Raw genomic sequence first — 26,981 nt, 5'->3', positions numbered from 1 at the left:
GTAGCGATCTAAGGAATCAACTAGCAAGACTTGTAAGTAGAACTAGGTATTCGGTTCTATTTATCGTGGCTATGTGAGGTGTCTGTTGCTCTTCCTACCTGGAAATCTGAACAGTAAGTACTATGCTAGCTAGGATGATTGAAATTATGTAACATGCAGAGCATAACTAAAGTACAATATTTCTTTTAATGACTCAAGACATGCCTAGGTCGGAGGCAACCGTTTATGCAAAGAGTCGCTGCAAACTATATCCTTGCTTCATGAAGAAAGTACATTAACATATATTTCTTTTTGGGTATCATAATTCAGTGGTTTGCAATAGAGTATCCTTAAGCAAAAACTTTGGGCTGAGAAACGATGTTTCTGCAGACCGAGCCGTGTCACACCATATGTCATATATGGAAGTGAACAATCTCCGTAACCGCAACCATGCAGTTCGAATAAGTCGCGCAACATCTGTCTATCATAATCAGATTCTGCGGGGATGGATTGGATCGACGCGTGCCCGGTGAGACGATAGTGGCCAAGAACCCAAATTGCTGTTGGACGTTTGTGAAGGGGAAATATGAGCGATAAGTCGACTTCAGGACAATTTCGGGCGCTTGGGGTTCGGCATTCCAAATCCTCCACGCATGCGCTTCTTCTCCATTGCCTCCATTTCCTGCTTCATGATCCTCTCCTGCTCACTCATCTTCTTGGGAGCTTCCATCACGGGGCCCTTCTTCCCGGCAAGTGGGTTCTTCTTCGCCGCAGCAGCAAACACATTCTTCGGTTTCTTGTCACCCAATGACATCGACAGCTTGACTGCCGGCTTTGGCGCATCCTGGACAGGAGCAGGAGCAGGAACAGAAGCCGGGGCCGGAGCAGGGGCCGAGTCCGGAGATGCAGAAGTAGCGGCAGGTTCCGGCGTCGCCGAAGAAGCGGCGTTATCCTTTTCCTCGGGAGATTGTGGTTTCGGGGACTCGGTCTTCGACTCGTCATTCGCCTTCGAACTAAAGCCAATATTAAGCTTGACTTTCTCGCCCTCCTTCCGCTGCAGATTTCTCGCTTCAGGATCTATCTCCTCCTGCCTGTCCGCATTTTGCTTCGCGCGCTCAACCTGCTCCTGAATCTGCCGTTGCTCCCTCTCCTCATCACCACGATCCTGACGCTCTTTCTTCGAAAGCGCCTCTCTCCGCCTCATCGCCTCCGGACTCCGATCGATATACGCGATAAAAAGGCCCTTCTCCGTCTCCTCGACGCGACAAAGTCCTTCACGTCCCAGATAAGCCACAAATTGCGTCAGACTCTTCCATTTTGTTGCGTTCAAATGCACGTGCTATACGCATTCATTAGCCCCCATCCAACGCGAACCACGGATTCAAAAAGAAGAAAGGCAACTCACCGTCTTATCCGCAACTATAGTCTGGTAAAATATGTTGGCGTGTATAGCTTTTTCCTGGTGAGACGTCCTCAACTGAGTAAGGAAATTATTCAAAAAGTCCTTGCTGTACTCCTCGATATATTTCCTCGGATCCTCGCCAACCAAAAGCGCGTTTCTTACGTGGCTTTCGCTTTGAGTATGACTGTGTTTGAGGAATTGATAATTAGTATATTGAGGGCTATGCGGGAGGAGGCGATGTTTCACGTACCATTTGAATCCGTTCTCATCTCGGCATTGCTTCTCGCACATCTGACAGTACCATCGCAGTCGCTGAAGACCTTTCTGCATTTGATTAGTACATTGTCGTTCCTGAAGGCTTGCGGTGGGTTAGATGGGACGTACAGATTTGATCTTGTTGCTGATTGCTTTTGTGCTTCCTGCTTCTGCGCGCGGCATTTTGGGAGATAGTGTGTGGCGTAGGTCCCGTTAGTGGACTGCGAGGCTTGTTTGAAGTACGATGGGAGCTCTTCAGCTCAGGTGAAAAGCGTAGGTGTCAACTGTTCTTTCAGTCTTTCGTGATCATATAATTTGATATCGTAAGAAAGTCGCGACGGCGGAGACAGGCTGAGGCGGAAATAAGATAAGCATCCTTATCCTGGTCACGTGGTGTTCTAGAAAGCTCGCTACCCCCGATTGGGTTAGTTCACATGTATACCTCAGGCAGACGAAAGTACTAGACATCAACTACTAGTAGTTGTTTATACAATGGACCCCGTGGTGGAACGGTTCGATTACAACGAACTTAGAAATAAAGAATAGCCATATGTAGTACTATACCTAGGAATACCAACCAGACTCCACCTGTCCTACCGCATCCTGACAAAGGGTTGCTTTTCTAATCAAGGACGCCATCACGTAGAATACAATAACCATATGTGAGAAGACCAAGTGTCATGTTCAACAAAGCTCCAACGCATTAAACAGGCCTTTCATGAAGAAAAACATTTTCTTGTTGAATTCAACTCTGTTAGACATAAGACAAAGTGTCGAATTCGATATACTAATTCTATTAAGGACAATCACATGGAATATTCATGGATTGCAGAGGGACCATTCTCGTTATACTCCACACGGGTCATGAACCCCTTACTGAGACCTTGATCAATAACGAAAACAACCTTAGAAGCAACTTGGGCTCCTAGGAATACCGCTTCCTCCATGCCGTGACCGCCACTGGGCGCACCTGGGCCACCAGGCCCAGCGTTGGGGCCATTGTTTATTCCTGCAGACCCGCTGGTCCCAGGAGCGTTGGAGTTGCCGTGCTCCTTCCATTCGGGAAAGTACTCTGGGGGCTTCAGAGTCTTGACGGATGTTGGGGTCTGAGAATGGCCGGTAGACCGATAGTGGGAAGCCATAGAAGGATCCATTGATGGGGTTCCCGGCATGTTTCCAGCCGCCGGATTGTTCGAATGTGTTGCAGCAACAAGCAGGGGGTTGACTCCGTGGCCAGGGGTATTGTACGGTCCGGACTGACCGGGTGCGGGAGTGTTGGTTCCTCCCGTCGGCATGGGGGTGGAGAAATTGGAAGGGAGCTCAGAGGTGAAAATAGTGGCCGATGGCGAGAGAACGAACTTTTGTGTGATGATGTTAAGCAGGGCTTGGGTGAATCCTACATCCGTTGATTAGCGAGTCTGGCCATATTAGGTCCCAAAACATGGTACATACCCTTAATCTTACTGCCGTTACCAACAACGACCAAAGAATCCCAAAGCTCGCTGCGCTTGCTGGCATCGGGTACAGCAAGGATAGTATGGTGGATTTGTGTTGCAATATCTTCAAGGATATTGCTGGTTAAACGCTCCCCAGTTTGTTGCTTCGGCGTGGCAGACAGGAAACGCTCAACACCGACTTCAATCTCTCGTGTCTGCCGGATGTAACGTGGAGGAGCTTTAGGGGCATCCTTTTCCGGCTCCAATCGCGCGTACTCCTCGTATTGGAACGAGGCCTTCTCTTTCTTGGAATTGGGAAGACGAATAGGCTTCCCACTTTGGTCAACCGAGCCCTTTTTGGAACTCGACTTCTCGGCTTTCTCTTTTTCTCTGTTTGCTAAGAACTCGCTGGTATTGCCGCTGACAATAGCTGCAACATCCAACACGCCCTCATCTTCATCTTCTCCATTGGTGCCTTCCGGGCCAGTTTGAGTGCCTTCGCCAGGACCGCGGGGAACGGCATCATTGGGTCCTCCTTCTTGTCCTCCCGTAGAAGCTGAAGCGGCAGGGTTAGGGTTCTGTCGTGCGGTGGCAGCGGTGCCAGGCAAGGGCGTTCCAGCAGGTAGAATTTCGGTAATGTTACTCCTCTTTAGCTGCTCGCACATCTCTCTTGTGAAGCCCTTCGACCCCAACAGCTCTTGAAGTCTGTCCGTCATGTAATCTCCACCGCAACCTTTCAGGGCAATCCCTCGTCCGTGCTCGTTAACCAGGAAATCCGTGACGGCGGTAACATCCACTTTCCCTTTGCCAACATCGACAACTGCCGCAGTCGAGGTACCGTATCCATAGCAAATGGCGAGCGCGGAGTCCATCATGCAGAAGGCGGGCGTCTTGAACTTTTCAAACACAAATTGCGTGATTGCCTCTCGGTCGCGCGCTGACCAGGCCGGTTGGGAGATAAGCATAATCGGCGTGTGAAATGGGGGGCTGAGGGTATTGTGAACATGTGATAGGAGAGCAAAGAAACACGGCCAGTCGACAACGTGCCCGTTCTCGATGGGGTAAATAGCACCCTCATCCGATGTGACATCCTCCTCGTAGAAGATCTCCTGGGTCTCTTTTTTCGTCTCCCCGTTGGTTTCCTGGCCCTCGGCTGGCTCCTTTTTGCTCTCTTGCTCTCCATTTTCGGGCTTGAGGGCGGCCTCGTTGTTGCCTGTGCCTTCTGAAGCGGAGGGCTCCGCATCTTTCATCTCCACATCCTCCTTGGGCACGTCCGTCCCATTGCTAGGTTTCTCCTCCTGCCGCCGCTCGCGGATCTTGTATGGTTCGAATTCGCCTTTCTTTTCGGCAGGGAACATCCGGGTGGGAAAGCGAAAGCGAGCGGGTGTGAATGATTCGGGAAGGCCCAGTTGCGCCAGGGTCACCTGCGAGCCTGGCGCAATTATCTAGAGGGACGGGATTAGTACGGGGTGAGTCCGGATCCTGGGACCGCAGTGAATGGCGGGTGACGTACCAAAATGTGCTCATCTTTGAAAGGCGGCATGGTGGACGATGAAGCTTGGGGAATCGTCGCAATGCTTTTGCGGCCTCAGGGTGCTCCGCGGTGTTTGCAGCCGGCGACACTTTGCGCGCACGGGAGGTTGGGCGGCTTCCCGTTTGGGCTAAGCGCGCCCGTCACGTCTGTGCTTAAGAGACAACTCAATCTACTAGAACTACTCTGTACTCCTACTCCGTACTATAACACAAAAAGGTCGACAATGCATACTGGATGTGTCTATTGATACAGTAACTGCGTATCTTGAGCCTCAAAAGTATCATGCCTCACTATTCACAGATTTCTCAATCCACCGCGGATAGGAAAGGTATGTTGATATCGTAAAATTACAGTCCATACACTATTAGTTTTACATACGCCCAAGTATTTCGTGAACTGAACAGCAAAAAGTCAAGAAATCAATGCAACTACACTAATGGAAAAAAGGAAAAACGAAAAGAAAAGAAAATAATAATAATGAACAAAAGACCAGCCAACCCGTTCAGAAACCATGGTTTCAATCCCAGACAACCTAAACTCCGAGATTCTTCATCCGAAAGGCAAAACTCCGAACCCATTCCCTCTATGACCAGCAAGAGTCAAACGCATTTCATATTCATATATCCAACCCAGTCATTTATTCCGGGGCAGCGTGGTACTTCTCCGTAGCAGAGCGGAACAATTCCTGCTGCTGTCGTAACAGCTCCTCTTCCGATAGTCCACTCTGCTCCATCTTGCTTTGCTTCTTTTCTCGCGACTAGTATGCAATATACGCGTCAGCAAATCCGTCCTCTAGACACAGCACACAATGATTCCACTAACCTTCAGCTGCTCCTTGTGCTCCTCGGCCACAGCAAGCACGTCCGGGATATAATCGCCAAAGCCAAGATCACGCAGAGCCCGCTCTACATGCTCACAGGCGATTGTTTTCTTGGCCTCTTTCTCGCTGATGTCATTGGCTTCGGAGGAGATCAGGGTGATGAATTCGACGCAGCATTCCATGAGGAGATCGCGAGCGTCTTTGGAGAAGGCCTGACCAGAAGAAGGGGGTAGAATCTCGGTGATAATTTTTTGGACCGTCGCTAAATAATCGCGATCAGTTAGGATGGGGTGCGCTGGCAGTAGATACGTAGGGGCGTCGTGTCGCCATCTTCAAACGACAAAGTACGCGTAGTCGAGACATTTGGCGTAACGACACTCGGGCGAGGAGCTTGGGATGGATCAAAACTGAGTGACTCGGATGCATACCTTTAGGAAGCGACAGGTCATCATTCGCTGTGTAGTAAATCGGCCGTCAGCAATGTTCCGACAGTTTGCGCCAAGACTCAGGAACACAATACTTACAACTGAACTCGCGATCTGACATGATTTCCCTTGTTTAAGTGAAATGGTTGGAAAAGAAACACGCTCACACGCACAGAAAAGCTGTCGTCAAGGTGAAGAATCACTTTTTTTTCTCCCAATGCGCGGGGACTATACTTACATAAATAGTAGCGTCGATCGAATGCCAGACGCGGACTGCGTCGGCACGGAACAACCAGTGGGTACTGGCGGCAGAATCCTACCGCTTTGGGGACTACTTCTTAGCTCTGCAACTTTTTTTTTTCCTCTTCTCTTCCACACACGCTTTTTCCCACAACAATGGGAAGCGAGAATGTCCTTATGATGTTGAGGAATTCAGAACTTTTCAAACGGCAGCCGTGTGCAACACTAATATAAATGGTATGTTTATTTTTTTCCTACATTCCCTCTACTATAATGATGAACAATGTTGTCGCCCCTATCATACCTTTCATGGTGACGTACACTGTCCAAGCCAAACGGACTACTGAAAATTATTTCCACTCTTTTGCTGTGTCGTGAAGAAATTTTTGTGGCCTTCACTAACAGTCCTGAAGTAATCTAGAAATTTTGCTCGTGGCTTACGAGTCGGACCACATTGTTTTGAACCTGTTATGACAAGGTAAGCTTCGAGCTGTTTTCTTATATCTACAACTTTGTATGATGAACAAATACACATTCCATGCTAAGTATGAAGGTGCTCTGCATCTAATGCTTATGAAAATGTACCTGCTTTTCATCTTTCGGCTGATTACTACACCACTTTGCTGTTCTATATTTATGATATTCTCATATGGCGGTTTAGGCTAACTGTCTGTAAAGCTGATAGGTTGTAATTTACGCCTGGAAGGCATCCAGGGCCTTGTCGTTCCACCTGTTTGGGGTCAGCTTTGTCGTAGGATCAAGGGTCGTAGAAACTTACGATAGAAATTTGCCGGATAGTTCCTTGGGGCCATCAAGCACCAACTTAGCCATGACATGACCAGGCTGTTCGGGTTTGAGGAGTTTTCCCTCCTTGTGGACCGTAGTAAACTTGGAATGGACCTGGGGTTCCAGCGTCGTAGCGTGGTCTTCTCTCAGCTCGCGTTGCATCTCGGTGTCAACCATACCGGGCCGAATGGAGATTGTCGTAACGTCAGGCTCTTCCTCGCCCAAGCTAAGCGCAAGATGGTTCATCGCGGCCTTGGTTGCACCATACAGACCCCAACCTCTGTAAGCCGACACGGCAGCACCGGAAGAAGTGAAGACAAGCTTGCCCTTCGTCTCGCGAAGCGCCGGAAGACCAGCTTTGATCTGCCCAACCAATCAATGTCCATCCACCTTGACACCTTGTTAGGAAACTTATGGAACTCACAAAGGCAACAAAGCTGATGAAGTTCACGTCGAATCCGTGTTTCCACTGCTCAGGATCGGCTTGAGCAATCTTGCCCACTTGTCCCAGCACACCATGGTTCAATACCATTCCGTCCAAACGGCCGAATGACTTGAGAGCTAGGTCGACAGCCTTCTGGCCGATGGACAAATCGGCGAGATCGCCATTGAGCACCTCCACCTGCTTGGAATATTGCTCCTTAAGCTTCTGAAGGGGCTCGACACTACGAGCGATCACGACGACATTGTGCGATTGAGGGGAGGTGAGGAGGTACTTTGCGATTGCGAGACCGATACCTGCAGTAGATCTTTGTTAATAACGCCGGTATTGACGGCTCTGATGTAGTTTTCCTGACCTCTCGAGGCACCGGTGACAATAATTGTTTTGGCAGACATTTTCCGAGGCCGGGTTTATGGGAACAGGCTTTGGGATGAGTGAGGGGAGGCGTTGTTTGGTTTGGATTGGCTTGGAAGGTACGGGGGTAGAAGGAGTGGAAAAGTGATGAGCTCCCATTGGCGGTGATGTAATTTCTGCACCAGATGAGGGGCAGATACCTCAGGCATCGACCATCATGTGGGGTGCTGCATCGATAAGCAACTCTCTTCCTTTAGTGATACTTATATATCTATCTCAACCTCATTTATAATCAAACTCGCTGTCTTCCGATTATGGCATTTTACCACTAGCTCCACCTCATCGAAAGAAGGGATCAACCAAAGCTACTCTCAGGAGTCACATCAGAACTCATAATGCTCGAATTCCGGCCGAGCACAACAGCTTACTGCTCTAGCTTAGGTGTTGTACAAAATTGCACTCATTGAGTAGCCCACGCTTCTTCAATCGCGGATAAGAACTGATCAGCAATGAGAAAACCTTTCTGCTTCAGTTTACGAATAAAATCCACTATGCGACCCCGTTCAGATTTGTATCTCCTCGTCATGCTGACTGTATACAGAGTCGGGGCGTAGAAAATAGCCTCAAGGTACGAATTTTGAAGACCATTTTCGGCATGTTCCAGGGCATTCGTGGCTTGTTCATAACTCATCTGGTGTGCCATAACTGGAAGTTCACAATTCAGAGAGAGCCAGACCGAATCGCAAAACATCAGCGAAATATCGACGTTAGCGCAGTAGTAAAACGCTAACATGACGTTCGTAAGGTTCCTGCCATTCTCGCTAGTGTACCATAGCAGAGAGTCAATGATATCCCGCTGGAATCGGGACGCAATACAGGTCAATTCGATGCCCTTGTATTCGTGTTCAGATAACTTCCTTCGAGGGAATTTGCGATTTGCAGGATCCAGCTGCAGACCTAACTCATTGCTCTTGGTCTTCCAATCCGCCGTCCTGGAATTTGTTAATTTCACTCTCCTGCCTACCCGAAGAACAAAATACTGCTTACAACCACTGTAACTTAGCCCACATCTCAAGGTCTTCACAGAAGTAGTCCAGGAGCTGATCATCGGACAATGCGGATGTATCCGGCCCATGCGAAGGCAGATGGTCCACCCGTGAACCCAAATCGTGCGAACGAGAGGATGGCGCAAAGTCAAGGTCTTGCTCGAGACAAAGAGCCCTCAAGGCATTCATGATACGGGCTAGCCTGCACATCGACCGCAGGAGAGGTGTCAATGGGGCGGAAGATTTCCCATTTCGCCAAACAAAGGCATGCAAATGGCAAACCCACGCACACCATGATCTCCCTGAAATGTCATCCAGAATCTAGAGTTTGTAAGCCAAGAATCGTAAATTCTATACTATGGTGGCCAAATAGTCATTACCTGAACGAAACTTAGCAGGAGAGCACAGGCTAGAAGGACATCCGGTTTGCCATCACTGGCCACCTCTTTGATGCCAAGTGCAACCGATCTCTGCAGCTGGCTCCATTGACTGACTAGGCCTCTTTTCTCATTCTTCGAGAATGTCAGCAAATTCGGGTTACGAGAGGCGTAATAGCCGCCTAAGAGTGAGACTGTATCTTGGAGTATCTTGTTCTCCTGGATCATTGACGCCATTGCATTAATAGAAAACACGGTCAGGAGTGTTGGTGAGAACCCAAGAGCAAAGAAGAATGCATTGGTATAGTGCCCAGACCTGTCGGTGGATAGTGGCTTGCATGGCCGTGGGTCAAGGGAAGGATAACTTTGGACAATGGACAACGTGGTTCCCGATGCGCATGGCGAGGCACACTCCACTCCCTTTCGCTTGCAGGCAAGGCATGGCCGAGATCCGTCACACTAAGTGGATCAGCATGAATGAAAAGTCCAGGGGGTATGGATACAGCATACTTTGATATGATCTCTCCGGCAGCGTTCGCACCGGTGACCAAGACGGCGACTATCATGTGCACCACAGGGCATTCTGCCGAATTCGATAACTACCGACCGCCATCCAGTGACAAGTTTGCCTGTTATTAATGAGTCATTCGGAACGACAAGACAAAGACAAATGCGAAGTCGATACAGAATTTAACTGCCCGAGGTTCCTGTTCTAGGGTTTGTTTCCCCACTTTCGCGATATTGTTTCCCAAAGTGGAATAGTGGCATTTATCCGGGGTCGGGAAACGAAACCCTATCCTACAGGAAGGTGACGAATTCATATACGTTGGTCGTCGTTTGAGGTCTCTATAAAACATGAGAGTCGCCCTATCTTCTCGGCGAACTTCTGTTATATCTCGTTCTTCATAGCTCGTATCTAGTCCTCATATTTCCGTACGGTCAACCATGTTAGCATTGACTATACTTCTCGGCTTGACCATCCCATCTTTGACTGCTGCCACAGCTGCTGCAAACTTTAACCTATCTACTTCAACCCTCGAGACCTACGGATGCGATGCTACTTGCCAGGCAGTTTTCAACTATGCACAGGCCGAAGACCGGACACTGTTCGGGACTAATTTTGAATTCGGCTTTTATGCCACGGCAGCCAATTTCTCCCGGTCCCAGCCCGGTGATCTGTTGAAGTTTGAAGCCATTGACCCCGATGGCCTAGATGTTATCAATGGAATGTCTGCCTATCGCTTCCAGTATACTTCTCGAGACCTAAACGGGTCCCTCGTTCCGGCTACCGGGTTCATCGGAATACCCTATACATCGTTCCGAAAGGACAAAAAGTACCCGGTCATTGCCTACGCCCACGGTACCATCGGCGTCTTTGCTGGATGCCCACCCTCTACCACCCCAACTCTGTACGACTATACCAGCTGGAGTATTCTCATTGAGAAGGGCTACGCTATAGTCGCGCCTGACTACGCTGGCCTTGGAAACAACTACACGGAGCATAAATACCTTAGTTTCCCTGCGCATGCCAATGATCTCTATTATGGTATGGTTGCCGCTCGGAAAGCTTTCCCTGGACTTTTTACAGATGGATGGATGGGCGTCGGACATTCTCAAGGCGGCGGCTCTGTCTGGAAGCTTTCAGAGAGTCAGTTGCTTCAAACTGGAGCCGCTGGAAAGTATCTCGGCACTGTCGCATTAGCACCTGCCTCCAAGATTTATGACATGACTCTACTTGGTATCGAATCACTATCTCAGACCTCCAATTACGCATCATACGACATTCTCTATGAAACAATCTGGCTCCCGTTTGCCATTGAGCGTGTCTTCCCAAATATGAGCCGCGCGCCGTTTGCCGAAACACTCCAGAATCGAACCAAGATTGCCAACATGGCACAAGCATGCAATTACGGTATCATGTCCCTCGTGTATGAACTAAAGCCTTCGGACCTCTTTACTTCGGCAATTAAGGACAATACGGATTTTCAGAAGTGGCAAGATATGGTTGCTCCCGCCAATGGTGATAAGGCTGGAGAGCCTATGATGATCATCCAGGGTTTAAATGACACGGCCGTCTTGCCCCAGATCACTGTCAGCTCTTTCAAAGACACCTGTCGTTACGGGAACGAAGCTCACCTCAGGTTGTATCCGGGAATGGATCACTCTGACGTGCTGACTGCGAGTTCCCCTGAGTGGTTAGCCTTTATTGATGGGCGCTTCGCTGGTTGGAAGACTACAAGAAACTGCAGCACCATTACACATCAGCCTTTTGATGCTACTCACATGGTGACCGATCCGGAAGCTGCGCAAATCGCAAGCATCTAATATTTAGGGGGTGGGTACAGAGGCACGCACATATAGGAAGTCGTGTACATATCAGAACTAGACTGTGTCTTTCGCACACAACGCGTGGATACATTATCCATACAGTATTTGTCTCTCCTTAGCAATTGTTATACTCAGATGGAACAATCAACGTGGTCTCTCTTTTACAATGTTTACAAAATCCAACCATTTATATACCAAACAGTCTATTTGACTTCAATCTACCACCTGCATCACCCAACCCGCCCAAGAATCAATACATCGCGAAGCCCCCAGAAGTAGAAATCGCCTGTCCCGAAACCCACCGACTCTCCTCAGACGCAAGCCAAGCAACCACCTGCGCAACGTCATCAATAGTCCCAACCCGATGCTCAACCGGCGTAACAGACTTCTGCATCTCCACCAATTCCCTGGGAATATTCTCCAGTAAAGCCGTCTGCACCGGCCCCGGGTTAACAGCATTCACCGTATGCCCGGTATTCCCCAGCTCCGCAGCCCAGCAGCGCGTCAAGCCCTCCAAGGCAGCCTTGGACGAGCAATAAATCGACAGATTGGCGAATCCGGCCCGTGCACCGACGGAACTAATATTGATGATTCGACCGGGTGCGCGCAGATGTGGGAGAACAGCCTGGGTTAGAAAGATAGCGCCGCGGACGTTGAGGTCGTAAACGAGGTTGTAGTCTTCCACTGTAAGATCACAAAGGGGCTTTACCACCTCCACGCCGGCGTTGTTAACTAGTATATCGATGTTAGGGCCGAATGCTTGCATCGAGGCTTCGACGATCGTTTGTCCAGCGGATAGATCGCGCAGATCGGCGCGGACTTTGGCTGCTGTGGCGCCGTTGTTGAAACTTTCGATTCTCTCGATCATTTGGTCAGCGACGGATTCGCTGCTTGCTGATGTGTATGTTATCAGGACCTGATTGGGTTATTAGATATAGTAGGATGAATGGGGGTTCAGGTTATACTGGCTTTAGCTCCTCGACGGGCTAATTCTTCAGCCAGCCCAGCGCCGATTCCTCTCGTTGCGCCTGTCACAATGGCGACTTTGCCGGCTAATGTTTGTGGTCTGGTGTTTGCAACCATCTTGGGTTATAGAATGACGAATGTATGTAGTATATATGCCTTGATACCTTGTCGCGGGTCTCTACGTCTATCTAAATCCCCAGTTGGGGAGATCAAAAGTCACTTTCCCCGAAGATTCTCGGAATGCTTCGCCCGCCGCCTGAGAATCTAGGCATTGCTGATTGAAAATGACATCATTGGTGCCTGAGGAATGGACTCAAATTTATCCATCTCATACTCTATAGTTGATAAATCGCACTATCATTACCCTCATCCTCATCCCCCAGTAATTGCACAGAAACCACTACCACAAAATCCCAGATCTCCCCTGGAGATAAGGATAAGATCAAAGATCCACACCCCTCAAGCCCAATCTCCGCACTTCCCCAATTAAATACCCCGCGAGATAAAGACAACTAACCCAATGTAACCGTCCCTCATTGAGTACATGTCAGGTCCCGATCTACTTTAATCAAGATCAGGAACACAATCCCAATCCCAATCCCAGGCCAAAACATAAAATACCACAAACCCCCAAAATGCCAACTGTAATCCTCGGTGGAGGGATCATCGGTTCCGCAACAGCCTACTACCTATCTGAGACCCATCCAGCAGAAGAAATCCATATCATTGAATCCTCATCGGAACTATTCAGCTCTGCGTCTGGGTATGCGGCTGGATTCTTGGCCAAGGATTGGTTTGGGCCGGATGTTGCTTCTTTAGGGGAGCTTTCGTTTCGTTTACATGAGAGTCTGGCTGTTGAACATGGTGGGGTGGAGAAATGGGGATATATGAAAGGGACGGCATTAAGCTACGATGCAACCATCAAGAGGGGGAATCGTACTCACGATGATGACTGGATGGATAGGGGAGCTAGTCGAGCGGAGACAGCTTCTGGGTCGACTCGGGGGACTGGGATGGGGGTTCCGGCTTGGTTGACGGTTCGGTCGGGTGTCAAGGTGGAGAGGATTAGTGACGTTGATACTGCCCAGGTGTTGGTTATTGACCTTTTTTTTTTTTTCAAAGTGTTTGATGTTAGTAGGCTAATGATTATTCAGTGATCCGTTAAAATTATGTCGGTTTCTCATGGATACTGCTATATCTCGTGGCGTTACGCTTCATCATCCAGCTAGGGCTATTTCACTTGTCACAGACGAGGGTGGCACCATTACTGGGGTCAGAATCGTTGATCTCATCTCACGAGAAGAGTGTACGATTCCATGTACCCATCTTGTTATTTGTGCCGGAGCTTGGACGTCTCGTGTCTTCGAGGAGCTTTTTCCTTCCGCTCAGATCTCCATCCCCGTCTCGCAGTTGGCTGGATATTCTCTCGTCCTTCGTTCTCCGAGACATACCTTGGAACACGAGCAACAGATATACGGTGGCCGGTCTCATGCTATCTTTAGTGAAAACCCCTTCTCTTGTGGCTTCAGCCCGGAGATCTTCTCGCGACAGGGCGGCGAGATCTACATTGCTGGCCTGAATGATCCGGATCTGCCGCTGCCGGGTCGGGCAGAAGAGTCTCGTGATTTGATCGATCGGAATGAGATGAGGAGGCTAGAGTCAGTGTCGGCCCAGTTAATGGGTAGGATCATGGACGAGGGTGATGAGATGCGCAACATGAATGATCTGGAGGTTCTTCGTGAGGGATTGTGCTTCCGTCCTGTTTCCGACCGGGGAACGCCTGTGGTGTGCAAGGTAGATGATGATTTGCTGGGAAATGGAGTAAGGACTACTGGACACGGCGGTGTCTTTGTGGCTGCTGGACATGGTCCTTGGGGGATCTCGTTGTCGTTGGGGACTGGAAGGGTAGTAGCAGATATGGTGGAGGGTGTGCCGCCGAGAGCGGATGTGAGTGAGTTGGGACTATAGATGCAGTTCTCCTGGCTGGTATACTCGGTATCGGCGTATTGGGATTTAGTGTATATTTGAACCCTCATTGTATAGACGAGGAGTCCGGTGGGATACAGAATTATTCCGAGTTGGCCCATCGAGTAGCTAACCCTAAAATACAGGAATAATGATTATATATAAGTAGTAGCCCTACCATAGCAACAACCACTAACACGCAAAACCCCATAATATTCATCTACCCGTAATGTCAATAGTTTTACACTTCTTATAATACTTTAGTCACTTGATATACATCCGAGTCACCCACGAAATGCATGTCATTGCACAACCTACACCAGAAATGATTGATTCTAATACCTTGGATGTTCGGGTTTGAAATCTATTATTATTTAGCTTTATAGATTCAAAAAACAAGCACAGTTTTCCATAATTGCCCGGGTGGTCTAGTGGTATGATTCTCGCTTAGGGCGTTAACCCAAGCAACACTATTGTGCGAGAGGTCCCGCGTTCGATCCGCGGCTCGGGCCGATCATTGAATTCAAATGATTATTCGTTTTTTGTCAACATTTTTAATTGTTGAATCTCCCTCGCTCTCTTTTTATAGAGGGTCTCGCACATAGCCGACGCTCACACGTAAAGGTATGTCGTTGACCTAGACACATAAACCACAGGTTGTGTAATACCTTAGCCAGCTCAATAGACGATACTTGCGTGCTCCACCATCTTTTCCCAAGGCCCAACACCACATCAATGACCGCCCGGCGATGACGTCCGAAGATAACCATATCAATGACTCAAGTTCGGAACCTGCCCCCGACAGTTTAAGCACAACCAACATTCATCTTCCAAACCACAACAAACCAGCACCTCCAAGAACCAACCTCAACCTCAACCACAACCACCACAACTCCAAAACAGAACATAAATCCTCACAATGAAAATGACAACCCTCGGATTCATCGGCTGCGGTACGCCCTCAACCACACGGGACCTACACTAGATAGAACCCACTAACAAGAAACATCCAGGAAACATGGGCTCCGCAATCCTAGACGGCCTGCTAGAGGCCACTCGCTTGGAGCCCCAAAACTCCAAAATCACCAACTTCATAGCGGGTACCAAGAGCGCGGCCTCAGCCAACAAGCTGAACGACAAATATCGCGCAGATTCAGAACGGGTGGTAGTTTTGCGCGGGTCCAACGTCAAGGTTATGGAACAAGCAGACATCATCCTACTAGCGTGCAAGCCGTTCCTTGCCCCAAGTATTCTCTCGGAGCCGGGCGTAGCGGAAGCACTGGCCGGGAAATTCGTGATCAGCGTCATGGCAGGCAAGACGCCAGCCGAGATCATGAAGTACATATATGAGGGGGATCACTCAACCCAGGCCGCAAACCGACCGGTGATTGTAACGGCCATGCCGAATGTGGCGGCGCGATTGCGGCAGTCCATAACTATTATCGAAGAGAATCCGGCGCTCTCGAAGGACCGGGCGGAGATTCTGAAGTGGATCTTTGAGCAGATTGGCACGGTGAAGTTTGTGGCGCCGGATTTGGTGGATGTTGGGTCGATGGTTTCTGGGGCGGCGATGGCGCTGATGACTCTTGCTGTTGATGGGATTATGGATGGGGCTGTTATGGAGGGGTTTCGCCGGCCGGATGCGATGGAGGTGTCGGCGCAGGTGTTGGAGGGGTTGGCTGGCTTGTTGAGGGAGGGAGTCCATCCGGCGGTTTTGAGGGAGAGTATTTCTTCGCCTAGGGGGTGTACCATTCAGGGTCTGTATGCCCTCGAGAAGAATGGGGTTCGGGGGGCGTATGCTGAGGCGTTGGTTAGGGGGATTAAACATTTGAGGGGGGAGAACTAGATTCAAGGTGAAGTTAGGGTTAGGATTTGGTTGTCTGTATGGGGTTACCTATGTATGTGGAAGGTGCGGCATTACATGATTGGTTTAGACATGAATATGAACTTCCAAAGGAACCGAGCCATCCTCGTGTCGGTGTGTCTTCCCATCCTGGAAAAGGTTGTATACGTGGACGACGAAGCAAGGAGAAAAGCGCATGTAATCTCCGCGCGGAAACCCTAACCGAGCCCAAGATGCGGATGCCCCTCCGACAGCCATCTGTTCAGAGCTTATTCGGTCAACGACAACTACCACCCCCCAGATTAACGATGATCCTCGCCCAAAGACCAATCGGTCTTCAAGCCGCCTATCAATGACCCCGGAGGAAAAAGTGCGGATGGCAGGCATACCCCTCCCACGAGCGAGGAAACTCGTAAGATAAATAGTGTAGCATGAGATCACACCAGTCCCTGTCAGACACAACTCGATCAAAATGAAGCCGAAGGTATTCTGGCCCCGCAAGCCGGAAAGGTTCTACTCTTCGTCCAAGTCGCTGGCCGATGCGGCGGCGTCGCCGTCGTCGTCCGCTCACAATGCGGTCCTCCATCTATCGCCTGTGCAGAAGAAGGCGCCTCTCGCCGACTTGCCGACGAAGACGCTGCTTCGCTCTTTATTCCTGACGTCAGCAATGGCGTCGCCGCTTTTGAAACCATCCATCGCGGTGTTGAAATATGTGGTGGAGTCTAAGTCGCCGCTGCTGAGTCCCTCCAAGAACCCTATCATGAACTACATTCTCCGCGCAACCATCTACAACCACTTCTGCGCGGGCGTCAATGAGACGGAAGTCCGTAAAACGGTCCAGGACATGAAAACCCTTGGCTTCAAGGGCGTTATCCTCGGATATGCCCGGGAGTCCGTCGCAAAGATCGATGCAGCCGGTTCCCACGTGCAAGAATGGAAGAATGCACAGGCTATGGAAGACCGTGCCGTGGACGAATGGAAAGAGGGTAATTTACGGACACTGAGAATGGTCGGCAAAGGAGACTACATGAATATCAAGTATGGCCCGACCAAAATGGAATTGGTATACGCCAGATATACTGACAGAATTAGATTCACCGGCGCCGGCCCTGCAGCCGTTGAAGCTCTCGCTCGCGGTGATCCCGTCCCACCACCACGCATCAAGCAGGCCATTACGGAAATCTGTGAAGCAACTGCAGCCCAGGGTTCTCGGTTCTGGATCGACGCCGAGCAACAGATCTTCCAACCAGCCATTGATGCCTGGACGATCGATCTCATGAGACAATTCAACCGCGACGGCAGGGTGGTCGTGATCAACACCGTTCAGGCATATTTGAAATCGTCCGCCGAAAACATCCATCGCCATCTTACTCTCGCCGGAAAGGAAGGCTGGGCGCTGGGAATCAAGTTAGTCCGGGGCGCGTACATCCAACATGATATCCGGGAGAGGATTCACGATACCAAAGCTGACACAGATCGAAATTACAACCATATCGTGGAGAGTCTGCTCTCGCGGCAATCCCCGTTCCAAGAATTACAGGACACAAAGTTTCCGGATGCTAGGCTTTTCGTCGCAACACATAATGCAGAGAGCGTCCGGAGAGCATACTCCATTTCGAGACATCGGATTCTCAACGGCTTACCCACGATCCCCCTGGAGATGGGCCAATTGCAGGGTATGGCGGATGAGGTGAGCTGCGGATTATTGGCCGAGTATCGACCGGAGTCCGACGAGCCACTGAGCGGAAAAAGCCCCGTGGAGGCATCTGTGTTCCCTAAGGTCTTCAAGTGTCTGGCGTGGGGGACTACCGAGGAGTGTCTTCATTTCTTGTTGCGTCGGGCAGTTGAGAACCAGGGGGCTGTAGTGAGAACACAGGATACGGCAGCGGCGATGAGGAGGGAAGCATGGCGACGGATCGGATTAAGATGGTGAATGTCTTTCTAGCTGCATGGATGCAGTAGCTTCTTTTTTTCATTCTGGCGTGGCCTTTGATTCTATTTCAATCGCACGGATTATGCTGTAACGATCGACATGCTGATACTGATTAGCCCAACAAATCCAAAAAAAACCCAATAACATTGTATTGAGTAGCCAGCGAATCACTATGAATAAATTTATGAGATAGGTACCTGATCCCTGCTCGCTATCAATCACTACTATGGAAGTAGATCCTATAGCTGCAAGCAGGTCCAATCATATTAACAACGGTATTCCTGCAACACCCCTGATATAAAAAAGCTCTATTAGGGTTACAGTGTGACCATGACCAGCACTGCATAAGTGGAACCTTGTCAGTGTTCTATGATAGAATAAACATCATATATACGGTCACGGTCAGGAATGTCCATTCATTTGAGATGACAATAAGAACTAGTAAGCTCACATTTCATTCCCCGATACGAACAAGAAACACCCCCCCCCCTCTTTCATACCAAATCTCTACAGGATTTATCAATGCCCTCTGAAGAAATCAGCTGCATAAGCTTATTATCCTTGGCAAAGAGCAACATGTTAGAGCTTCCCTGCTTGAATTCTGGCCAAGCAAAGTAACTCTCATTGTTCGGATTACCAGAGACATCACCAATTGCCACGCGTGCCGGTCCACGCGTAGGATCCTCAGCGAAGGACAGCCAAAGAGCCTCCATCGCGTAGCTAACCTCCCACTCAAACTTAGTAGAGCGACCCCGGTATTCGTTGTGGGTACCGAAAAGCAACGGTAGTTCTGAACTGTGGTAGGCACCGAACCAAGACAAAGGAGAGATGTTCGAGAAATTTCCAGCATACTGGTAGCGGTATGTCGGGAGACCTCCAATGTTGCGATTTTTCACTTCTTGATTGACAGGGCAGGAGATGATTTTCGTGGCTGTCGCCAGCGCTTCGGCACCGGGTCCATCGGGGGTGAACGAGACAAAGCCAGCTCCTTCATTTGAGTTGCTTCCGATGATCAAGGGCTGGTCGAATTGTGGGGGTTAGTGTTATATTTGGAGAATATCGCGGATTGCACGAACCGTCTTTGAAATCTTGCCATCCAAAATACGCTGCGTGTAATTTGCAAAGACGGTCTTGTTGTCCACGATGGGCGTAAATGAGACGGATGGCTCGGTTCCATTGCTATCATAATATGACAGGGCATTCTCTAGCGTCTGGGCAGGGACTTTTCGCACACAGCTGAGCTCCTCGTCGGTACTGAGATTCCCACAGCCCACCAACCCAGCGATGAAAGTGAAGTTGGTATGCGCTGTGTCAGAATTGGTGACAATGCTTGGGCTTCCAGAGTCTGCAATGACACCGGCTATGAGAGGGTTTTCGGGGTATCCGTATGGGTAAACACTGGAGCTGGCTGCACCGGCTGACTGGCCCCAGAGTGTGATTCTCTCCGGATCACCCCCAAAGTTACCAACATTGGCGTGGACCCACTCGACGCTAAAATATCACTTAGTATGATCATGATAAAGTCAGGTACGATGGAGGGATATTTCCTACGCTAGTCTTTGATCCAAGAGTCCAAGGTTTTGGTCCTCGAGCCCTGCCGCGTTGGGAAAACCGAAAATATTGACACGGTAGCTGGTGAACTTTGGTGTCAGATCCATGAAGCAATATGAATACCTTGGTATTGAAGGTAGAGAGAGAGAGAGAGAGAGACTCACTTCATGACGATCACTATGTGTGATTGTGTTCGCTGGACCCATTGATCCGGAATTTTGTAGAGGGAATTTTGACCTCCACTGGTAAATCCACCACCGGGAATGTACAGGAGAACTGGCAGTGGGCGTTGCTGGGATTGAATATTCTCAATCCGAGGTGCCCAGATGGAAAGGTACAGACAATCTTCAGAGTTTCCACCATTGATCAAGAACTCCGTCTCATACTCCGTGTAAATGGTAGAGCTGTTACTAAATTGCTGCATACAGGAGTTCGGAAGCTTTTGTGCCTTCACCTTCCCTTTGGATTGGGCCTCCTGGGGACGCGCGAAGCGAAGGTCCCCCACAGGTGGCTCGGCGAAAGGAACACCAAGAAATTGACGGACATCGGGGGCCGAAGAGTTGAAAAATCCTTCGATTAACCCGCTAGTGGTTTCGACGAGAAGTCCGGTATTGGCTATCTTGGAGCTTGAAGTTGGGACAGCAAAGACTGGGACAGCGGAAAGAAGTGCCGCGAGGCAGACTCGGGCTAGCATGGTGATTTAATAAAATTAACTCGGAAAGATTCTCAAATTATCTGGGAGAAGAAAGAAAGGGCAGATTGAAAAGACGACTCCATTCTTTTATACCTCTTTCATGGCAGTTTAATGCCACCCCATTTGTGGGAAATTGCGGCAAAGCGATTTTGCGTGGGCATTTCGAAGCTCGCTCAGGCACTTAAATGACGATGAACAATTATGAATTCTACACACTAAGGGAAAAGCGATTTGCCGCACCTTTATAAACCCCAGACACTGCGGGGTGAAGGACACGGGCCCCCGGATTCTCAGAGCTAAGCTCCTAAAGCCAAGATGTGGGGAAGTGCATTGGACATATAAATCTACGTGGCCGGCTTCTCCGACCCATGTTACCATCGCCAATCTCCCCTGGTATTCGTGCACATGCTCCCTTTACACGCCATGAAATACTTAGTCCTTTGTTGGCCTTATCGAAAAAGCCATGAGTGTCGTTACAGAGGGTAATAGTACTGGAAGACGTACAGTAGTAGGTATATTTGTCGTGGGAAAAGCTATATAATTCTTTTATACATCTTTTATATATATTTTGCGTTTGATTTAGGTACCCAGGATCAGAATTCTGCCTTACTGGCGAGACGCCTACATGGCTAGACATTTAAATAGCTAGGCTTTAACAGGTTACTATAATTTTGATTGAGTGATCGGTTGATTGATATCTTGACCAAGGATGCTCTGGGTGTGGAAGGGTAAGTCTTGAAACCTTAGGGTTTTACTTTAAGAGCTGCCAGTTATCTTACTACCTAGAGTTGTGTCAACAGTATCGATATGTCTGCTACGTTAAAGTATCTGTTCATTGCTATCTAGGAGTCTTAAGGATTTGTGCTCTACGGGATAAATAACCTTACAATTATGATGGATGCTCATAGCGTACGCTATCAGAGAGCGTTATGCAACCATGTGGATTAAATGTTAAGGAACTTAGGACCGAAAGACCACTAACAATCAAGTACCCGTAAACTATGGGCTATTTCTAACAACACAGATATGAGCATCAAGATCCCTGATAGTCATTGCGCATGCGACCTAGTAATGAATAGATCCTGGCTTCCAAGCTGATATCGGACCCTAAACCCGAACTCGAGACTCAACCTCAGTAGGAAACAAACAACCCTCGTAGAAACACCACCACCACAACAATAAACATCGACTATCAAAGTGTCGGCCCCCGCTTCGATTTTAAAAACTTCATAACCTCCACATAATGCTCATCATCTGTATCCAACACCGCCTCCTGCTCACACGCTGCCAGAATCTCAAGCACATATTCTTGACAATCCCATTCAAGCGTTTCATTGTCGACGTGGGCGGCCTCTACCGCCTCTTGGACGGTGGGCACATCAGGATCCCCGATCTCGCTGACCAGCAGTGACATGATTAGGGAATCGGAATCGGAGGGCTTGCCGCGGGATGTCACCTTTCGGAAGGAGGGGTGTTCGCCGTCGACTTCGTAGATGAGGTCTTTGTTTGTGGTGTGTAGGTGGAGAGCCCAGTGCTGGTAGTTGCCATAGCGGGGGTAGTAGATTGCGACGTAGAGAGCGGGCATTGCTTTTGCTTTATGGAGAGGAGAGTTAAGGAGTTATGAGCGATGTGAGCGAGGAGTATTTTCAAACTATTCTGGATACTGAGTGCGGAGTAGGCCGATGAGGTATATCATACTAGTAAACATGGAGGAAAGATGCCACGTAGAGACCATCTTGACATCCAGACGTAGGACTAGTTCATATGGAATCTCTTTGTGAAACTGTGGTGAATGTTGCCTACTAGGCAGTGGAATGTACCCTATCAGGCATGCATTGTGCTGCCTGGCCCTGGGCTATTGGAGCTGACAATCGTAGACATGTCCTCAATTGGACACGCTAGTTTTATGCTATTTTAAAGTTGCATTAAGCTCCTCAGGCGATAATCGTATAGATAATAGATGAAGCACGAAGGATTAGATCATGCTACTACCCCTTGCTAGTACGACGACCCGCGATAGACTTTCGACCGTCGATCGTTCAATCAGAAATTAAATTTTCACCGATTCCTCGGATGTCCTGAGTACTTCTGATTAGATCGATATTTCATCTGTATCACTGGTTTCATAAATTATGGCATCTCATCTTGGTCTGCTGAGTCTCCAGGCATACTTGAGTTAGGGCAAGGGCACAGAAAGAATACCAACCAACGACTATCACGTAAAACAGAAGAACAAAGAAAGAAAAAGACATGAAAAATAGAAATGCTAAGCCACAATGATTCAAATAGCCTCAAATCCTTCCAACTCTAATACTATTAAATGTTAGTCACTATTAAGGCGAGAATGGTGCCATAGTTTGACCGGTACCCTGGATGATAAGATGGCCAAGACAAGACCAAGACCAAGATGATGTCAAGTCTCGCTTCCCCATGTAACCTTAACGGACAATTACCGGCCACACTAAAACCCAGTCTCAAGAGGCAATGATCGACTCGGGATGAAGTCCTGGTCGGCTCAACTTTCCACTCGGCCAATCCCGATCTTTTGGCAGAGAAAGATTCGGTATAGTCGGCTGTGGCTGATTCAACCCCGCAAATTGCTTTCTTTCACCAATTCACCTGCGCCTTGGCCAATACAACCCTTGGGTCACGGTGACAAGTCTGTGCGACAATCTTTTCTTGGGAAAAAATACCTCAAACGTGGATCCGAGTGCCGTTTAAGTACCTGTTTTGAGTAGTGGCTTTTCAAATCAAACGGCTGGTACGGCAGGTTAAACTCCGCACCGGTGCTCCAGGATCTGCGTCTATCTTCCCCGTCCGGGATACGAGTGTGGGGATTTAATCTACGACGGGGATAGACTCCTCAAGGCTTAAGCTTCTGGCTCTATTTAAGTGCCTTGGAAGTCCTTGATTTTGCTCGCAAGGAACCATTCAATCTAATTTTCTAGTGCTGCCTGAGAGGCACTGATAATGAAACTCAGGGTACGTAATTACCCATTCTACCGTCATTAGGGCTTCAAACAAAAGACCGCCCCCCTCCCAAAAAAAAAAAAAAAAAAAAAAAAGAAAAAAAAAAGACAAGAAAGGCAAAAAACTGACTGGACACTAGAACCTCGCGCCCTGGGCGCTGCTTTTAACAGCAGTTCATGGCCTTCCAAGCCAGGGGACTCAAAGCAAACATAACCCCCGTGTGGCTAAGATCTTAAAGCGGCACGAAGGCTCCAACCAGAAGGTCGCCAACTCAAGCAACGTGTATGAGACTAAATTCGACGGCGTAACGTGGGATGAGGAGAATTGGCTTCTCAAGACAACTATCTTGGACCAGGGCCATTATCAGTCGCGTGGTTCCGTAGCAAATGGTTATCTTGGTATCAATGTCGCCAGCGTGGGGCCCTTCTTTGAGCTCGACGAAGAAGTAGACGGCGATGTCATCAACGGCTGGCCGCTCTTTTCACGACGACAGTCATTCGCAACCATCGCGGGTTTCTTTGACTCCCAACCAACCACAAACGGTACTAACTTCCCTTGGCTATCCCAGTACGGATGGGACACGGCAATCAGTGGTGTTCCTCACTGGAGTGGACTGATCCTCGACTTGGGCGATGATGTCTATTTGGACTCCACTGTGGATGACAGCACTATTACCGATTTTCAATCCACCTACGATTTCAAGGCGGGTGTCTTATCATGGTCGTACACCTGGTCTCCTGAGGACAAAGGCTCTTTCCAGATCACCTATCGACTGTTCGCCAACAAGTTGAACATCACGCAAGCCGTGGTGGATATGGAGATCATTCCGTCCGTCGACGCCGATGCGACCGTGGCGAACGTGCTCGACGGGTACTCAGCAGTACGAACCGACTTTGTCGAATCTGGTCAAGACGATGGCGCGCTCTTTTCGGCTGTGCGGCCTTGGGGTATCTCCAACGTCACTGCATATATCTATGCAAACCTGACCGGATCGGCCAATGTCGACCTGTCATCCCGCACTCTCGTGACCGGAAAGCCCTACGTGAATACCAACGAGTCATCCGTCGCGCAGACTGTGAATGTTAGATTCACCACGAAGGAACCCGTCCGCATCACCAAGTTCGTCGGCGGAGCCTCGACCGATGCCTTCGCTGATCCCAAGCAGACAGCCAAGGAAGCTGCTTCTGCAGCACTGGCCGCGGGCTACACCAACTCTCTGCAGTCGCACGCCTCTGAGTGGGCTAATATTATGCACGAGAACTCGGTCGACCGCTTCACCGATCCGACCACCGGAAAGCTCCCTGAAGACCAACATGTCATTGATTCCGCTGTTATTGCCGTCACCAACATTTACTACTTGCTGCAGAACACCGTGGGCCAGAATGCCATCGCAGCCGTCTCTAACGCCACTGTCAATGAGACCAGCTTCTCCGTCGGCGGACTCACCTCCGATTCCTATGGGGGCCAAGTCTTCTGGGACGCTGACGTCTGGATGCAACCCGGTCTTGTGGCGTCGCATCCCGAAGCTGCGCAGGGGGTGACCAACTACCGAGTCGCCAAATACCAGCAGGCAAAGGAAAACGTCAAGATGGCGTTTACCAGCTCAAAGAACCAGACTCGGTTTGACCCCTCCGCAGCCATCTATCCTTGGACGAGCGGGCGCGCCGGAAACTGCACGGCGACTGGCGCCTGCTTTGACTACCAGTATCATCTCAACGGTGACATCGGACTCTCCATGATCTATCAATGGGTCGCTAGCGGCGATACAGACTACTTCCAGGAGAAGCATTTCCCGATCTACGATTCGGTGGCTACGCTGTATTCCAACCTTGTTGAGCGAAATGGGTCTAGCTGGACTTTGACGAACATGACCGACCCGGTAGCTACTGCCACCCCCAACCATCCCATCGCATGGCTAACAGCTTTTAGGACGAGTATGCAAACCACGTCGATGCGGGTGGCTTTACGATGCCCCTCATCGCTCAGACCCTGGAGAATGCCAACTCGTTCCGCGAGCAATTCAACCTCGAACCCAACGACACTTGGACCGAGATCTCAGAGAACGTCCTGCTGCTGCGCCAGAACAACGTAACCCTCGAGTACACCTCAATGAACGGTACGGCCGTGGTCAAACAGGCAGATGTCGTCCTAGTCACCTACCCACTGGCCTACGAGACCAACTACACGGCCGCGATGGGCCTTTCAGACCTCGACTATGTAAGTTCTCCACCCACCTAAAAGCCTACATCCTCACCGCGTACCAATACTGATAATCAAACAGTACGCAAACAAGCAATCCGCCGACGGCCCCGCAATGACCTGGGCCATTTTCTCCATCGTAGCGAGCGACGTCTCCCCATCCGGCTGCTCCGCCTGGACCTACCACCAATACTCCTACGACCCCTACACCAGAGGCCCCTTCTTCCAGCTCTCCGAACAAATGCTCGACAACGCCAGCATTAACGGCGGCACCCACCCAGCCTACCCATTCCTAACCGGCCACGGGGGCGCAAACCAAGTCGTGCTCTTCGGGTACCTCGGCCTCCGTCTCCTCCCCGACGAAGCAATCCACATCACCCCCAACCTGCCCCCGCAAATCCCCTACGTCAAATACCGAACCTTCTACTGGCGCGGCTGGCCTATCGCCGCCGAATCAAACTACACCCACACCACCATCCGCCGCGACACAAAGACCGCCCCCCTCTCCACAGCCGACGAACGTTTCCGAAACGCCACAATCCCCGTTCATGTCGGCAGCGACGGAGAAGAAACTTACACTCTCCAACCCACTGGGAGACCTCTGGTTGTTGAGAACCGCCAGATTGGCACAATCCCCACCATGCACGGAAACCAGATTCAATGCCAGCCTATCACGTCTCCGGATGAGTACAAGGCAGGCCAGTTCCCCATCTCTGCTAATGACGGGGCAACGTCCACGAAATGGCAGCCTGCTTCTTCGAATCTCTCTTCTATTACCGTTACGCTCTCAGATACGCAGTTGGCCAATGCTGTATCCGGATTCCATTTCGATTGGGCTTCTGCGCCGCCGGTCAATGCGTCGGTGATCTTCCATGAGGAGATTATTGAGAATCCTGCTTCTGTGTTTGCATTTAATACCCAAGACCAGGGTCAAGATGCGAAGTATAGAGTTGTTCTGAGTTTGACGGATATTGAGCCTTCCACGATTTATACAGCTGAGGAAGCGAACCAGGTTCGCATTCCGGTTGGGAATACAACTACTGCGGAGCTTAAGGAGACTGTGACGCCGTCCAAGTATGCTACTTTGTTGATTGCCGGGAACCAGGCTCTCAGCGGTGAGCAAGAGGACGCAGGTGCCACAGTGGCGGAGTGGGTGATTTTGAGCCAGGAAGGTGGACAGCCTCAGTTGGCTGCTGATGCGCAGCGGAGGGGTATGAATGTTCGGGATAGGGCTTTGTTGGAGAGACTGAGGAGGTAGTTAGTGTTGGTTGCTTTTAGTGTGTGAGATTGGCTGTATTACTACTAATAGGGAATGGATCTTCCTCTCCTATGTGAGATCCTGCTATAAACGGTCTTTTAAACGTCGTCTTTACTAGAGATATTGGCCTCAGCAGTAAGGCCAGGCCATTGGTACCTTTCCTCCTGGATATTAGTAA

At 49.6% G+C, this 26,981-nt stretch overlaps 13 protein-coding genes and 1 non-coding gene across 14 annotated transcripts; 6 read left to right on the top strand and 8 right to left on the bottom strand.

Annotated features, from left to right (window-relative positions):
• Window positions 1-46: 46 nt before the first annotated feature.
• Window positions 47-1,998, bottom strand: BDV38DRAFT_252690 (putative C2H2 finger domain protein (Kin17)). The gene is made up of 4 exons (XM_032055160.1): window positions 1,766-1,998; window positions 1,632-1,705; window positions 1,385-1,565; window positions 47-1,318 (listed from the first exon to the last, which is right to left on the bottom strand). Exons 1-4 carry the CDS (start codon window positions 1,817-1,819, stop codon window positions 584-586), a joined length of 1,044 nt encoding a protein of 347 aa, XP_031911434.1. The 5' UTR covers window positions 1,820-1,998; the 3' UTR covers window positions 47-583.
• Window positions 1,999-2,158: 160 nt separating this feature from the next.
• BDV38DRAFT_141124 (putative chromatin remodeling complex subunit (Arp9)) lies at window positions 2,159-4,648 on the bottom strand. The gene is made up of 3 exons (XM_032051433.1): window positions 4,586-4,648; window positions 3,089-4,517; window positions 2,159-3,032 (listed from the first exon to the last, which is right to left on the bottom strand). The coding sequence occupies exons 1-3, from the start codon at window positions 4,613-4,615 to the stop codon at window positions 2,443-2,445; spliced, it is 2,049 nt and encodes a 682-aa protein (XP_031911433.1). The 5' UTR covers window positions 4,616-4,648; the 3' UTR covers window positions 2,159-2,442.
• Window positions 4,649-4,920: 272 nt separating this feature from the next.
• Window positions 4,921-6,122, bottom strand: nctB (negative cofactor 2 transcription regulator complex subunit NCB2). Its single transcript, XM_032055159.1, has 4 exons — window positions 5,951-6,122; window positions 5,855-5,881; window positions 5,429-5,688; window positions 4,921-5,363 (listed from the first exon to the last, which is right to left on the bottom strand). The coding sequence occupies exons 1-4, from the start codon at window positions 5,970-5,972 to the stop codon at window positions 5,244-5,246; spliced, it is 429 nt and encodes a 142-aa protein (XP_031911432.1). The 5' UTR covers window positions 5,973-6,122; the 3' UTR covers window positions 4,921-5,243.
• Window positions 6,123-6,766: 644 nt separating this feature from the next.
• On the bottom strand, window positions 6,767-7,984 carry BDV38DRAFT_252681 (SDR family oxidoreductase). Its single transcript, XM_032055158.1, has 3 exons — window positions 7,675-7,984; window positions 7,302-7,615; window positions 6,767-7,240 (listed from the first exon to the last, which is right to left on the bottom strand). The coding sequence occupies exons 1-3, from the start codon at window positions 7,712-7,714 to the stop codon at window positions 6,866-6,868; spliced, it is 729 nt and encodes a 242-aa protein (XP_031911431.1). The 5' UTR covers window positions 7,715-7,984; the 3' UTR covers window positions 6,767-6,865.
• A 149-nt stretch (window positions 7,985-8,133) lies between these two features.
• BDV38DRAFT_285001 (Zn(II)2Cys6 transcription factor domain-containing protein) lies at window positions 8,134-9,678 on the bottom strand (the record flags this gene model as incomplete). Its single annotated transcript, XM_032060390.1, has 4 exons — window positions 8,134-8,665; window positions 8,721-9,040; window positions 9,100-9,555; window positions 9,607-9,678. The coding sequence occupies 4 exons, from the start codon at window positions 9,676-9,678 to the stop codon at window positions 8,134-8,136; spliced, it is 1,380 nt and encodes a 459-aa protein (XP_031911430.1).
• A 274-nt stretch (window positions 9,679-9,952) lies between these two features.
• BDV38DRAFT_294699 (Alpha/Beta hydrolase protein) lies at window positions 9,953-11,520 on the top strand. Its single transcript, XM_032062547.1, has one exon. The coding sequence runs from the start codon at window positions 10,042-10,044 to the stop codon at window positions 11,419-11,421; it is 1,380 nt and encodes a 459-aa protein (XP_031911429.1). The 5' UTR covers window positions 9,953-10,041; the 3' UTR covers window positions 11,422-11,520.
• Window positions 11,521-11,635: 115 nt separating this feature from the next.
• Window positions 11,636-12,573, bottom strand: BDV38DRAFT_252674 (SDR family NAD(P)-dependent oxidoreductase). The gene is made up of 2 exons (XM_032055157.1): window positions 12,394-12,573; window positions 11,636-12,340 (listed from the first exon to the last, which is right to left on the bottom strand). The coding sequence occupies exons 1-2, from the start codon at window positions 12,505-12,507 to the stop codon at window positions 11,675-11,677; spliced, it is 780 nt and encodes a 259-aa protein (XP_031911428.1). The 5' UTR covers window positions 12,508-12,573; the 3' UTR covers window positions 11,636-11,674.
• A 452-nt stretch (window positions 12,574-13,025) lies between these two features.
• On the top strand, window positions 13,026-14,358 carry BDV38DRAFT_284998 (NAD(P)/FAD-dependent oxidoreductase; the record flags this gene model as incomplete). The annotated part of the gene is made up of 2 exons (XM_032060389.1): window positions 13,026-13,480; window positions 13,545-14,358. 2 exons carry the CDS (start codon window positions 13,026-13,028, stop codon window positions 14,356-14,358), a joined length of 1,269 nt encoding a protein of 422 aa, XP_031911427.1.
• Window positions 14,359-14,772: 414 nt separating this feature from the next.
• BDV38DRAFT_t167 lies at window positions 14,773-14,867 on the top strand. Its single transcript has one exon. It is a non-coding gene; the product is annotated as a tRNA-Pro (tRNA).
• Window positions 14,868-15,274: 407 nt separating this feature from the next.
• Window positions 15,275-16,201, top strand: BDV38DRAFT_284997 (pyrroline-5-carboxylate reductase; the record flags this gene model as incomplete). The annotated part of the gene is made up of 2 exons (XM_032060388.1): window positions 15,275-15,308; window positions 15,369-16,201. The coding sequence occupies 2 exons, from the start codon at window positions 15,275-15,277 to the stop codon at window positions 16,199-16,201; spliced, it is 867 nt and encodes a 288-aa protein (XP_031911426.1).
• Window positions 16,202-16,670: 469 nt separating this feature from the next.
• Window positions 16,671-18,131, top strand: BDV38DRAFT_294693 (putative proline oxidase Put1; the record flags this gene model as incomplete). The annotated part of the gene is made up of 2 exons (XM_032062546.1): window positions 16,671-17,236; window positions 17,291-18,131. The coding sequence occupies 2 exons, from the start codon at window positions 16,671-16,673 to the stop codon at window positions 18,129-18,131; spliced, it is 1,407 nt and encodes a 468-aa protein (XP_031911425.1).
• A 494-nt stretch (window positions 18,132-18,625) lies between these two features.
• Window positions 18,626-20,376, bottom strand: BDV38DRAFT_294692 (chlorogenic acid esterase precursor; the record flags this gene model as incomplete). Its single annotated transcript, XM_032062545.1, has 4 exons — window positions 18,626-19,150; window positions 19,208-19,622; window positions 19,683-19,763; window positions 19,847-20,376. 4 exons carry the CDS (start codon window positions 20,374-20,376, stop codon window positions 18,626-18,628), a joined length of 1,551 nt encoding a protein of 516 aa, XP_031911424.1.
• Window positions 20,377-21,343: 967 nt separating this feature from the next.
• Window positions 21,344-22,015, bottom strand: BDV38DRAFT_252672 (uncharacterized protein). The gene has a single exon (XM_032055156.1). The coding sequence runs from the start codon at window positions 21,959-21,961 to the stop codon at window positions 21,569-21,571; it is 393 nt and encodes a 130-aa protein (XP_031911423.1). The 5' UTR covers window positions 21,962-22,015; the 3' UTR covers window positions 21,344-21,568.
• A 1,331-nt stretch (window positions 22,016-23,346) lies between these two features.
• On the top strand, window positions 23,347-26,803 carry treA (alpha,alpha-trehalase treA; the record flags this gene model as incomplete). Its single annotated transcript, XM_032060387.1, has 4 exons — window positions 23,347-23,358; window positions 23,486-25,225; window positions 25,276-25,563; window positions 25,628-26,803. 4 exons carry the CDS (start codon window positions 23,347-23,349, stop codon window positions 26,801-26,803), a joined length of 3,216 nt encoding a protein of 1,071 aa, XP_031911422.1.
• Window positions 26,804-26,981: the final 178 nt, after the last annotated feature.

This window comes from Aspergillus pseudotamarii (assembly GCF_009193445.1).
Source record: "Aspergillus pseudotamarii strain CBS 117625 unplaced genomic scaffold BDV38scaffold_44, whole genome shotgun sequence".
In the NCBI taxonomy this organism is placed as follows: domain Eukaryota; kingdom Fungi; phylum Ascomycota; class Eurotiomycetes; order Eurotiales; family Aspergillaceae; genus Aspergillus; species Aspergillus pseudotamarii.
Note: the sequence above shows the minus strand (reverse complement) of the source record. Positions and strands in the feature narration are given on the sequence as shown.